This window comes from Plecotus auritus (genome assembly GCF_963455305.1).
Source record: "Plecotus auritus genome assembly, chromosome: 5".
NCBI lineage: Eukaryota > Metazoa > Chordata > Mammalia > Chiroptera > Vespertilionidae > Plecotus > Plecotus auritus.
Window position 1 is genome coordinate 3110765 of NC_137776.1, and position 14662 is coordinate 3125426.

At 39.5% G+C, this 14662-nt stretch overlaps 1 protein-coding gene across 6 annotated transcripts in view; it reads left to right on the forward strand.

Moving 5' to 3' along the window:
• The window catches only part of PMS1 (PMS1 homolog 1, mismatch repair system component), a 106161-nt gene that overhangs the window by 73811 nt on the left and 17688 nt on the right, over nt 1-14662 (forward strand). For 4 of the 6 annotated variants that reach the window (XR_013960553.1, XR_013960554.1, XR_013960555.1 and 1 more), the window contains one exon: nt 11256-11319. Coding sequence is in view for 2 of the 6 variants with exons in the window: in XM_080667302.1 (XP_080523428.1) it covers nt 11256-11277 (22 nt within the window). In the remaining 4 variants the exon portion in view is untranslated. Of the gene's footprint in view, nt 1-878; nt 1512-11255; nt 11320-14662 lie in introns of those variants that run through there. The other 2 variants (XM_080667303.1, XM_080667306.1) reach the window with 1 other exon arrangement.

Genomic DNA, 14662 nt, shown 5'->3' on the forward strand with positions numbered 1-14662 from the left:
TGAAAAACATTACTTTGTGTGTGTGTTTTAAATACATTTTTATTGATTTCAGAGAGGGAGGGAGGGAGAGAAACATCAATGATGAGAAAGAATCACTGATTGGCTGCCTCCTGCACACCCCACACTGGGGATCACTCCCACAACCCAGGCCTGTGCCCTGACCAGGAATCGAACCATGACCTCCTGGTTCCTGGGTCAACACTCAACCACCGAGCCATACCGGCTGGCAAAACCATTGAAGTTTGAATCAGGAACGTGCGCAATAAGGGTCAGAATACTTTAGCCAAATGTAAGTCAGAGCAAGTGAGTAGACTACCTGAGAATTCAGACAACGTGTGATCCACACTGAGTGAAAGGCTCTGTGGCAACAACGTCTATCTGGCAGTGATTGAGGCCCTCGTCGCCTCGCAGTGTACACTTCAGATTCTCTGGGACGATGCCAGAATAGAACCAAACTGGTATCTCCTTATTCTGTTAATTTATGGTGCTAACAGATTACTGGAAGAATGGAAGGTCATTTGCCATTCCTTTGTGTACGAAGAAGTCAGTATGATCTCAGCCAGTCCTGAGTTCCTTGCAGGCTACGAAAACCACTCAGTATCTTTTTAAAAGATGATTGAATCTGGTGTTTACATTTTAATCTAGTCTTGTATGTGAGGCCTTTTGGAAACCAACCTAAAGTTTCTATTTGTCCCTTAAATGAAAGATCTTCATTTATAAAGGATTTACATATTCAAATACAATTTTTTAGGTAGCATTTATGTCTAGATGCTTAAGACAAAGGAATGTCTGAAAAATTTAGACTTATCTTTAATGTTGAACTTACTTGATTGTTAAGAACTTTCTCACAGGCATTTTAATTATGTTCTGTAATTTAGATCATAAAAATGAATGACAAGAAACAGGCAAGAAATTGTGAATGGATCGATCATATTTTTGGAAGAAAATGGTATGTTTTCAAAAGTTAATTTATTATTTAATTTAGAAGGGCATCTTTATTTTTCAATTTTATTTTATCTAAAGACATTGATCAATTATAGCAAATTAACTTGCAAGACAGTGTTGCTATTCTGCCCAAAAACGCAGTAGGTCCCCAAGTTACAATGGTTCAACTTAGGATTTTTCGACTAGCCATGATGCAAAAGCAATACACCTTCAGTAGAAACTACTTTCGAACTTTGACCTTTCCCTGGGCTAGTGGTAGGCGGTATGCTGTATGATACTCTCATGATGTGGGCAGCAGCCGTGAGCCCCGGCTCCCTCTCAGGCACATGATCATGTTGGTAAAAAACCGCTACTTTACAGTGTACTATGTTACCAGCAGTTTTTAGTTTGTGTTCTGACAACATTTAAGGTAGATAAGGCTGAGCTATGAGGTTTGGGAGGTTAGGTTTATTAAGTGCACATTTGACTTAGGATATTTTCAATTGGTGATGGGTTTATCCGGATGTAACCCTAATGTAAGCCAAGGAGCATCTATGTATTATAAGTCATTCACTGATAATGATAGCAAAAAAAAAAAAAAAAAATTCCATGTGCTTTTACATGTAAATAGCTAAATGTATATAAGGCACTTATTATCTACTTGGGAGTATGCAATTTTTTTGGCCTTTTCTCCTTAGCTTCCCGAATCACATAAAAATCTGTTCTAGATCAAACATTTTCCCATATACATAGTGATGATCCTTGATGTTCCAGATAAAAACAAGATTTCCTCTCAACACATGCAGTTTCTAACTTGTCAAAGATGTTATAGGAGCCATCAAGTTTTCGCCATTTTCACAATTAAAACCAAAGTCAAGTGCAATCTTTCTGCTCCCAGAGGTGGAAGAAGAGTGCTGCATGTTCTGGTTCTCCAGGTGACAACTCCGAGGGCAGGCCGTGTGCTGGCGTAGGGTATGGCCCCGGCAGCACTTCTCTAACCAGCACGCCTGTGAGCCTCCTGGGCGTTTGGTAAAAATACCTGGGTATTCAGTAGGTCTGGGATAGGGGCTGGCATTTTGCAGTTCTAACAGGTTCTCAGGTGATGCTTATACTACTGGGTGAGGAACCACAGTTGTGTTAATAAGGACGAACCTAATCCATTGGCCAGATGCTAGGCTCTTGAGATAGAATACAAATACATTTTTTAACTCAAACATACACTAAAATTTAATCAGAATATGAGTCTGTGTATGGTTCTCCACTTTGGAAAGTTAGACCTGGCTTTTCTCACAGGCATTTTAATTATGTTCTGTAATTTAGATCATAAAAATGAATGACAGAAGAAACAGGCTTTTCTTATGGGACATCATTTTTTTTAAGAAGTTGGGTTTATATGTTCTCAATGTTGCTGAGGTAGCTGGCTCCCAAATGGCACAGTTAGTAGTTACCATCTTGTCCACACATTCCTGCATCGAGAGGGGGAGTCTCTCCATTCACTGTCTTCAGCCTGGTCTGGTTCATGACTGCTCTGACCTTTAGTTGATAACAGAAGTGAGTCTACCTGCCTCCCAAGGCAGCCGCAGAACCCTGGCAGCTCTCCTCTGTCTCCACGGAAACAGTTTCTCTGGGTAAGTCAGTTACCTCATGAGAAGTCAATGCGGCCCGGCCGGTGGGGCTCAGTTGTTGAGCGTCGACCTGTGAACCAGGAGGTCAGTTCATTTCCCAGTCAGGGCCCATGCCCGGGCTGTAGGCTCGATTCCCAGTGTGGGGCGTGTAGGAGGCAGCCGATCAATGATTCTCTCTTTCTCTCTCTCTCTCTCTCTCTCTCTCTCTCTCTCTCTCTCTCTCTCCCCTTTCCTCTCTGAAATCAGTAAAAAAAAGAAGCCATTCTACCCTGTGTCTGCCAGTATATATGAAAGTACACGATAGCGAGATAAAGGGCCATGTGGAGAAAGAGATGCTTGACTATTTGGTTCCCTGTTGTTCAGCCATACTAGCTCAGGTACCAGATATGGAGTGGTAATACCCATTAAAATTTACAATTAAATGTAAAATAGTACTAAATAGTAAATATTAAAAATATCTCATTACTGAATCAGTTAAGAGAACAACACTGGTAAAAGGGGGGAATTGAAAGAAAAAGAAAAATGACTCATACACTATTTCCAAAAAGAATTTGAAGTGGGTTACAATTAAAGACCAAATAAAATGAGATTAAAAGCCATTAACATGAAGAAAATATTCAAATTAAATATAAAGAAAAGAGAAAGTGGAAAGACATAGAGAAGACCAAAAGGAAGCACTGTGAGCCGAGAGCTGCCCTGGAGGCGACAGGAAGAGAACTCAGGGTTGGAGGGACCTGCGCTGTTCCATCACCACGAGAGCTGTGTGTTTTTATTTCTTCCCACTTACTCATGCTTTGTAGGACTCTGCACTAATCATTAACCCACTGCCTGGCCAAAAACCCACTTTTTGTGTTTTTCAGGACAATATAAACTACTCCTGTACCCTAGCACTCGTGTCTAAGCACTCATTCGTGCTTAGTAGACTTTGTATTACATTTCTTATGTGTAATTTTATATCTCTGTTAACTTTTTTAAAATATATTTTATTGATATTTAGAGAGAGAGGAAGGGAGAGGGAGAGAGAAAGAGAAAGATTGATGTGAGAGCACAACACCCATTGGCTGCCTCCTGCACAGCCCCCACCGGGACCAAGCCCACTACCCAGGCAATACTTATATCTGACAAAATAGACCTCAGAGTGAAGGCCATACAAGAGATAAGGAAGGCCACTTCATAATACTAAAGGGATCAATACAACAAGGATATAACTCTGGTAAACATATATGCACCCAATGCAGGAGCACCCAAATACATAAAAAAAACTTATGGGAGAGATCAACATAAGGGGACTTTAATACCCCACTGATAAATCCTCTAGACAAAAAATCAGCAAAGAAACAGCAATCCTAAATGACTCACTAGATCAGATGGACTTAGTTGACATCTTTAGAACATTTCACTCAAAGCTACAGAATATACGTTCTTCTCAAGTGCACATGGGACATTTTCAAAGATGACCACATATTGGGTCACAGGCAAGGTCTCTCCAAAAACAAGAAGATTGAAATCATACCAAGCATCTTCTCAGACCACAATGGCATAATATTAGAAATCAACTACAATAAAAACGATCACAAAAATTCAAACACTTGGAGGCTGAATAGCATGCTATTAAACAATGATTGGGTTATCAAAGAGATGAAAGAAGAAATTAAAAACTTCCTGGAAATGAATGACAAAACATAACAATCCAAAACCTATGGGACACAGTGAAAGCAGTCCTGAGAGGGAAGTTCATAGCATTACAGGCCTACCTCAAAAAACAAGAAGAACTGGTAATAAATTATCTAATTCTACAACTTGAAGTATTATAAAGAGAGCAACAAGAAAAGCCCGGAGTGAGCAGAAGGAAGGAGATAATGAAGATGAGAGCAGAAATAAATGAGAGACCAAAACAACAATACAAAAGATCAATGAAACCAAGAGCTGGTTCTTTGAAAGGATCAACAAGATTGATGAACCTCTAGCCACGCTCACCAAGAAGCAAAGTGAGAGGACCCAAATAAACAAAATCAGAAATGAAAGAGGAGAAATAACAACAGACCCCTCAGAAATACAAAAGATTGTAAAAAAAATACTATGAACAATTCTGCTCCAACAAACTAAACAACTTAGAGGAAATGGACATATTCCTAGAAAAATACGACCTTCCAAAAGTCAATCAAAAAGAATAAAAAAATCTCAATAGGCAAATAACTAAGGAGGAAATTCAAGCAGTCATCAAAAAGCTTCCAGCAAACAAAAGCCCAGGGCCAGCAGCTTCACAGAAGAGGTTTACCAAACATTCAAATAAGAATTAAAACCTACCCTTCTTAGACTATTCCCAAAAATTCAAGAGGAAGGCACACTTCCAAACTCCTTCTATGAAGCCAGTATTACCCTAATCCCCAAACCAGATAAAGACAACACAAAGAAAGAAAATTACAGGCCAATATCCCTGATGAACATAGATGCTAAAATCCTCAACAAAATTCTAGCAAATCGGATCCAGCATTACATTAGAAAGATCATACACCATGACCAAGTGGGATTTAGTCCAGGGATGCAAGGCTGGTACAATATCTGCAAATCAATAAACGTGATTCATCACTTAAACAAATTGAGAGACAAAAATCACGTAATCATATCAAGTGATACAGAAAAGGCATTTGACAAAATTCAGCACCCTTTCCTGATAAAAACTCTCAGCAAAATGGAAATGGAGGGATCATACCTCAACATAATAAAAGCCTTATATGACAAACCTACAGCCAACATCATACTCAATGGGCAAAAATAAAAACCATTTCCCCTAAGAATAGGGACAAGACAGGGATGCCCACTTTCACCACTCCTTTTCGACATAGTACTGGAAGTGCTAGCCATAGCGATTAGATAAGAAGAAGAAGTAAAAGGCATCCAAATTGGAAAAGAAAAAGAAAAAGTGTCATTATTTGCAGATGACACAATATTGTACATAGAAAACCCTAAAGACTCCATTCAAAAAATTACTAGACCTAATAAATGAATTCAGCAATGTAGCAGGATACAAAATTAACAACCACAAATCTATGGCTTTTTTTTACACCAATAATGAACTCACAGAAAGAGAAACTAAAATAATAATCCAATTTACCATTGCACCAAAAAAATTAAGATACCTAAGAATAAATTTAACCAAGGATGTAAAGGACCTATACTCAGAAAATTACAGGACACTGAAAAAAAGAGATAGAGGAATACATAAATAAATGAAAGAAAAGACCATGTTCATGGATTAGTAGAATCAAGATCATTAAAATGTCCATACACCCACAGCAATCTATAGATTGAAAGCAATCCAATCCCATTAAAATACCAACGGCACACACTTCAAAGACCTAGAACAAACTCTCCAAAAATTAATCTGGAATAAAAAAAGACCCCAAATAGCTGCAGCAATCTTGAGCAAGGACAAAGTTGGAAGGATCACAATACCATATATCAAGCTATATTACAAAGCCACTGTTCTCAAAACTGCCTGGTACTGGCACAAGAACAGACATATAGACCAATGGAACAGAACAGAGAACCCAGAGATTGACCCAAACCATTATGCTCAATCAATATTTGACAAAGAAGGCAAGAGCATACAATGGAGTCTTCAATAAATTGTGTTGGGAAAATTGGACAGATACATGCAAAAAAATGAAACTAGACCACCAACTTACACCATACACAAAAATAAACTCAAAATGGATAAAGGACTTAAACCTAAGACGGGAAACCATAAAAATCCTAGAAGAAGCCATAGGCAGCAAAGTAGCAGACATTTGTTGTAGCAATATCTTTACCGATACAGCTCCTAGGGCAATGGAAACTAAGGAGAAAATAAACAAATGGGACTACATCAAAATAAAAGGCTTCTGCACAGCAAAAGAAACCATCAACAAAACAAGAAAGCCCACTGCATGGGAGAACATATTTGCCAATGTTAATTGCAAATTAATCTCTGATAAGGGTTTAATCTCCAAAATTTATAGGGAACTCATACAACTTAACAAAAGGAAGATAAACAACCCATTCAAAAAACGGGCAAAGGTCCTAAATAGACACTTTTCGAAAGAAGACATAAGGAAGGCCAAGAGACATATGAAAACATGCTCAAAGTCACTAATTATCTGAGAGATGCAAATCAAAACAACAATGCGGTACCATCTCACACCTGTCAGAATGGCTATTATCAACAAATCAACAAATGGCAAGTGCTGGCGAGGATGTGGAGAAAAAGGAACCCTCCTTCACTGTTGGTGGGAATGCAGACTGGTGCAGCCACTGTGGAGAACAGTATGGAGTTTCCTCAAAAAACTGAAAATGGAACTCCCATTTGACCCAGTGATCCCACTTCTAGGAATATATCCCAAGAAGCTAGAAACACCAATCAGAAAGGACATATGCACCCCTATGTTCATAGCGGCACAATTTACAATAGCTAAGATTTGGAAACAGCCTAAGTGCCCATCAGCAGGTGAGTGGATTAGAAAACTGTGGTACATCTACACCATGGAATACTACGCTGCAGTAAAAAAAGAAGGAATTCTTACCATTTGCAGCAGCATGAATGGACCTGGAGAGCATTATGCTAAGCGAAATAAACCAGTCAGAGAAAGATAAATATCACATGATCTCACTCATTTGTGGAATATAATGAAGAACATAAACTGATGAACACAAATAGAACCAGAGTCATAGAAGCATCGAACAGACTGTCCGACCTGTGAGGGTAGGCAGGGGGTGAGGGGTAAGAGATCAACCAAAGGACTTGTATGCATGCATATGAGCAAAACCAATGAACACAGACAATGTGTGTGTGGGGGGGGGGGGGGGGTGGTGAGGGCATTTGCTGGGGAGGTAGGGGCGGCTGGGGAGAAGTCAATGGGGGGAAAAGGAGACTTATGTAATACTTTAAACAAAGAATTTAAAAAAAAAACTTAAACAGCAAACTAATAGAATTTTCATTGATCTTAATTCATTTCCAAAAGGACTGGAAAAACTATTGTAACAAAAGGACCTGACTCAGGACACTTCACTGCAAAGCTGTAGAGTATTTAACTTAAATGTAAAATCGTCTGTACCTGGGCTATCAAGGAAAAGGAACTATTCGGGGGAGATTTGGATGCTTTGTATAATCTTAAGCAAAATGTTCATATTTTATATGTTTTTTCTTAGGTGTAGATCTCAAAATATAGACGTAGTCAAGGACTCTAAATGTACATGTTAGTGAACCCTTTTTTCTAAAGCTATGACAAATGTCTTTACTTTAGAAAAAGAAAAGAAAGTTACTGGAATGCTTTTACTCCTTTGCTATTCTCCCTTAACTTTCCCTTTCTAAGTTTTATATATTAAAAGTAAATGTAATGGCCAAATTAAATATTTCAACAATATGCTAATATTTTCACTGGTATTTTGTAATAGTCTTAGCATGTCACTGTTTAATTTATAAAATTTAAAAATTAGTTATTCAGGTTTATTAAATTACTAGAATAGGGTCAGCTTTTTAAATTCAGGACATTTTCAGTTGATTGTGGTGTATTATGTTTTAAAAATAAAAACTATAAAGGTGTCATTTATGGTGTTCACAAATTTTGGTTACTTTGACATGCTTTAGGTGAGTGATTGAGAGTTTATTACAAAAATATTAGCTTTCCTCGTGAGGGCCTTGGATTACACGCATATGGCTACAGAGTAGCTGAGTATTTGTCAAAATAAATGATAAGCTCAAGCTTCATTATCATGTGTCATTTACACAGTGAATCTGATACAGTGTTACTTCATACTTTTGATGCTCTTTGCAGTAAATTTGATATAGAACAGTTGCTAAAGAAACCCTGTTTAAATGTGTGACCATTTTTATGGAAAACATCTGGGGTAATTATAATTAGTTCAGGATGTGCGCTGTTTAAAAATAATCTTGAGTTCACGGAGAAAGAGCGTATCTGTTTCTCAATGACTAGAATAATCCAAATTTGTATAAAAAGTTCTTTAAGTTATTGGTAGCTGCGCTTGGAGTATAATTTTAGAGTATTCCAAAAGGAAATGAGGAGAGTAACTTTTATGTAAAATGCCAAATTGGCACTTCCCACCTGTTAGTGAGTTTCGCTCAGAACAGCTGTGTCTTTTATTATCAGTAAACAGATGCAGAAAGTAATGGAATGTTTTAAGGCAATATGTTAATCCCGTCTTCCACTCCTGAACTGTCCCACAATATCGTGATTAAATATCGACTGTGCAGCTGTTACTTACAATGATGGAATTTCTTAGTTAATTTCTCCTTCGCAGGCCCAAACGTTTTAATATTTAGAGATCTAATTTCTAATCTTAAAGTGTTCCATAATGTAGTTTATTATAATTTGATTTCTAAAGATAAATTATTTGACTATTATGGACACAAATTCATATATTTATAAAATTCTTATTGTTTGCATGAATTGACTAGTATTCTAAGTAGGATAAACAACTGTTAAAGTATTTAAAATGTAAATTATTCATGAATATAAAGATTATTATTCACTATAATAATTTTGTTCAGTTTTATGCTTAAAAACTGCCATCAATGAACTAAATAGGAACTTAGGATTTTTTAATCACATATTTATGGCACAGAGCACATAATACTTTCTTAGGGAATTGACCATATTGAGCAAAAACCTCCTGCAGGTAATTTCGACTTGTAGCCGTTTGTACTTTAATTATGTCCTAATCCTTGCATCTCACCTTATTAAAGAAGATACTTTAGGTACCACTTCAGTAATTAACACTTTTATATTTGAGCTCTAAGAGCAGTTTTTTACCTAAGGTTATTATTATGATTAATAGCTAACATTTATTGCATTCAATATATGAAAAATATTGTGTAAAGAACTTATACATATTATAATATTCTTGTCCCCTTTCTAGATGAGGTAATTCAGCCTTAGGGACATGCAGTAAATTGACAGGTCTTATAGCTGGGAAGTGGCAGAGACTGGATTTAATTAAACCCAGGCCTCAGGCTTCTTGTTCTTTTTTTTTTTTTTTTTTTTTAAATATATTTTATTGATTTTTTACAGAGAGGAAGGGAGAAGAATAGAGAGCTAGAAACATCGATGAGAGAGAAACATCGATCAGCTGCCTCCTGCACACCCCCTACTGGGGATGTGCCCGCAACCAAGGTACATGCCCTTGACCGGAATCGAACCTGGGACCTTTCAGTCCGCAGGCCGATGCTCTATCCACTGAGCCACACCGGTTTTGGCAGGCCTCTTGTTCTTAACAACTTGCCTTTTTCCCTGCCGTTGGCATCTAATATCGACGTACTACAGGGGAAGTGATGTGGAGTGTGAACTTCGACAGTGTCACGTGTTGGAAGCCACCAAAGTGATGATGACATCATCCAGTCCTCTTGCCCAAAAGGCAGGCAGGTTTAACACACGCGTGGACACAGGGAGAGATGGAGAGCTCCGATTCCTGGTGTCTCACCCCACGATGACTATGCCGATGCTCTTTGCCGTCGGGTGTCTCACTCTCAGGTGTGATGGCACGGTCTGCGTTGGAAAAGACTCTCAAATTCCCTTTCATGACTTTAGCCAGCTGTGCTGCTTTGTAAAAACAACTCCCACAACCTCTTCCCTTTCCCAAAAAGAACCTTTTTTTTTTTTGAGAGAGAGAAATATTAATTCTTTTAAAGATATGTTTCTATATTGTTTTTAAGAGGGAGAGAGAGATAGAAACATCCATGAGAGAGAAACATCAGCACAGATCAGCTGCCTCCTGCACGACCCACACTGGGGATTGAGCCCAAAACCTGGGCATGTGCCCTGACCTGGAATCAAACTGTGACCTCCTGGTTCATAGGTCAATGCTCAACCACTGAGCCATGCTGGCTTTTTTAAAATATATTTTTATTGATTTCAGAGAGAGAGAGACAGAGAGAGAGAGAGAGAAACATTACTGATGAGAGAGAATCATTGATCGCTGCCTCCTGCACACCCACACTGGGGATCAAGCCTGCAACTGGGCACGTGCCCTTGACTGGGAATCGAACTGTGACCTCCATAGATCAATGCTCAACCGCTGAGCCAAGCCAACCAGGTCACTGGTGAAGAATTTTTAAAAGTGGAAGTTTATTTTGAGATCATTGTAGATTTGCCTGTAATTTTAAGAAGTGATAAAACAGAGAGCCCATGTACCCTTACCCCAGTAAAACTCCATAGCACAGTATCCCAGCCAGGACACTGATGGCGAAGCAGTCAGGGCACAGACACTTCCGTCACCACGAGGACCCTCGTGTGCTTCCCCTCCACCCAGTGCCTTGGCCACGATAGCGGCTCATCTGTTCTCCACTCCCGCACTGTTGTCATGACAAGCATGGGGCTTTCTGTATGGACCGTCGTCATCTCCAATGGGGCCGCGTCCTTTCTTATCAGTCCCTGTGCATTTTATTTGCCTTTTCCACCTGGTTGCCCTGGCTGTACCTCCCAGCACTATGTTAGAGTGGGGGTTACATCCTTTCCTTGTTCCCATTTTAGGGAAAAAGTGTTCCGTTTTGCAATGAATTGTAGGTTTTTATAGGTACTCTATCAGCTTGAAGAAGTTCCCTCTATTCCTATTTTTCTGAGTTTTCTAAAATGAAATGGGTATTGAATTTTGTCAAATGCTTTTTATGCATCAGTTCATATGGTGATATTTCTTTATCTTGTTAACATGCAGGAATACATGGATTTTCGAATAGTGAACCAGCCTGTGGCCCTGGAATAAACTTCAATTGGTCATTGTGAGTAACTCTCTTTATATATTGCTGAGTTCTATTTGCTAATGCTTTGTTAAGAATTTCTGCGTCTCTATTCATGAGGGATATTGGTCTGTAGTTTGCTTCTTTTGTACTGTCTTTGTGGTTTGGTGTCAGGGTCTCACTGACTTCATAAACTGAATTGCAGCGGCCACAGGAACCGAGAGAAATGTGCATACTGTCAGCTGCTACGTTTGTGACCGTTTGTGACACTGCAGGATAGCCAGCAGACTGCCCCAATATCCATCCCCACTCTCTGCACGCAGTGGCCTCGCCGCCTCCTTCCCTGCCACCCGGTGGGCTGGTTGGGAGGAACCCTTCTGTCCATTGTCTGCTGTGATCTCTGGACTTCCTGCTCGAAGGGCCTTGTCCATGGCCACAGTTAAGGTGCACATTCAGGAACATGCTCTCAGTGGGATCCACTTTCTCTGGTGCCTTTTTGGTAGCCCATCGTCTACCTTAGCGGTTAAATCAGGAAGGAATGTGACTTCTTTAAAAACCCTCTCAAGGCTCAGGCTTCCCATCCAGCTGAGTCTAGTTTGTCACAAGCGTGGGAAACCACAGGCCAAACCTCAGCTGGACAGGCCTTTCTTCCTGAGCCACGTGCTCGCTGCTGCCTGTCCTTTCCTTCAGCATGAGAAACGACTGGGAGCTTGAATGGCTGCATTAGAAACGCAGAAAGAACCCGGGCCAGGAGGGACAGTCACTTTTTCCTTCTAGGAGAACATCTCCACTGCAGATAAGGAGAATCGACTCTAGATGGTGGGATGCACACAGCATGGTGATCCTTTCCATGGAGCTCATGGAGAAGGAACACAGACCAGTCCCACTTCTATCTCAAGCAAACGGTGGTGCCATTTTCGGGGGGAATACAGGAAGAGCAGTGTCGGGAGGCAGGAAGCATAGGGGTCGGAGAGGATGATTTTAAGGTTTGGCATGCAGAGTTAGAGGTTTCTGAAAGACATCTAACCAGATACGCCCACGAGTCCATGGGGGTATGGACTTCAGGAATAGTTTAGGATAGGAGTTTTTATTTATTTATTCCCATATGTGCAACGCAGCGTTTCTGAAGACAGGACTGTATGATAAAATCACCCAGGGATAGTGTGTATAATGAGAAGAGATTATGTGGGCCTAGGACCGAATCTTAGAAATAACAGTTAAGCCTGGGTCGCGGAATCAATCCCCAGTAGGGAACATGCAGGAGACAGCCGATTGATGATTCTTACATTGATGTTTCTCTTTCTTCCTCTCCATTCCTCTCTATCTCTCTCTCTTTTAAAAAAAGAAAGAAATAAAAGAAAATCAATTTTAAAAAAGAGAAATGAGTAAAGGAAGGGAAACATGAAAAGGATACAAAAGCAGAATAAAGAAAAGAGGAAAATAAGAAAATATATATATGGCCTTAACCAGTTTGGCTCAGTGGATAGAGCGTCGGCCTGCGGACTCAAGGGTCCCAGGTTCGATTCCCGTCAAGGGCATGTACCTTGGTTGCGGGCATATACCCAGTGGGGTGTGTGCAGGAGGCAGCTGATCGATGTTTCTCTCTCATCGATGTTTCTAACTCTCTATCTCTCTCCCTTTCTCTCTGTAAAAAATCAATGAAATATATTTTAAAAAAAAGAAAATATATATGATTGAAGCCAGGAGAAAAGAATGTTTTAAGAAGGCATAGTCTGTGTTATTGAACATTGTATAGACATTAAGGACAAAAAGTTAGTGAAAAGTAAACATACGATCTTGCCGAAAAAAATGATTTCAGAGAAGTGATAGTAGAAACCTGCTTATCCTGGATTAATGTGCAGAAAGAGAAATCTGACTTGAAATTAATTAGATACTTTCTGTTCCTTATTGTCCCAGTTTTCTAGTCAACAACTTTTGCAGTGTTTCTTCTTTTTTTATTTAATAAATTTTTATTGTTCAGATTATTACAATTGTTCCTCTTTTTCCCCCCATAGCTCCCCTCCACCCGGTTCCCACCCCACCCCCGGCCTTTCCCGCCCCACTGTCCTCATCCATAGGTGTACGATTTTTGTCCAGTCTCTTCCCGCACCCCCCACACCCTTTTCCCCCCGAGAATTGTCAGTCCACTCCCTTTCTATGTCCCTGATTCTATTATATTCACCAGTTTGTTCTGTTCATCAGATTTTTTTATTCACTTGATTTTTAGATTCACTTGTTGATAGATATGTATTTGTTGTTCATAATTTTTATCTTTACCTTTTTCTTCTTCCTCTTCTTAAAGAGTACCTTTCAGCATTTCATATAATACTGGTTTGGTGGTGATGAACTCCTTTAGCTTTTTCTTATCTGAGAAGCTCTTTATCTGACCTTCAATTCTGAATGATAGCTTTGCTGGGTAGAGTAATCTTGGTTGTAGGTTCTTGCTATTCATCACTTTGAATATTTCTTGCCACTCCCGTCTGGCCTGCATAGTTTCTATTGAGAAATCAGCTGACAGTCGTATGGGTGCTCCCTTGTAGGTAACTAACTGTTTTTCTCTTGCTGCTTTTAATATTCTCTCTTTGTCTTTTGCTCTTGGCATTTTAATTATGATGTGTCTTGGTGTGGTCCTCTTTGGATTCCTTTTGTTTGGGGTTCTCTGCGCTTCCTGGACTTGTAAGTCTATTTCTTTCACCAGGTGGGGGAAGTTTTCGGTCATTATTTCTTCAAATAGGTTTTCAGTATCTTGCTCTCTCTCTTCTTCTGACACCCCCATAATTCAGATGTTGGTACGCTTGAAGTTGTCGCAGAAGCTCCTTACACTATCTTCATATTTTTGGATTCTTTTTTCCTTTTGCTTTTCCAGTTGGGTGTTTTTTGCTTCTTTGTATTTCAAATCTTTGACTTGATTCTTGCGGTCCTCTAGTCTGCTGTTAGATCTCTGTATAATATTTTTTATTTCAGTCAGTGAATGCTTAATTTCTAGTTGGTCCTTTTTCATATCCTCGAGGGTCTCGCTAAATTTATCGGCCTTTTCTAGAAAATTCTTGAAAAACCTTATAACCGTGGTTTTGAACTCTATATCCAGTCATTTGCTTTCCTCCATTTCTTTCATTTGTGACCTGTTTCTTTGTCTCCGCATTTTGGTTGCTTCCCTGAGTTGATAGAGTGGCTTTGTGTGGTAGGTGTTCTATAGGGCCCAGTGGCTCAGCCTCTCCAGTTACCTGAGGTGGACACACTTGGTGCACCCATTTGTGAGCTGTGTGCACAGTCTTGTTGTAGTTAAGCCTTGATTGTTGTTGGTATCACTGGGAGGAATTGCTATGCTGGCAGAACTTCTGTGCTGGAGACACCCTTATGAGACAAGACTTGCAAAAGCCTCTGT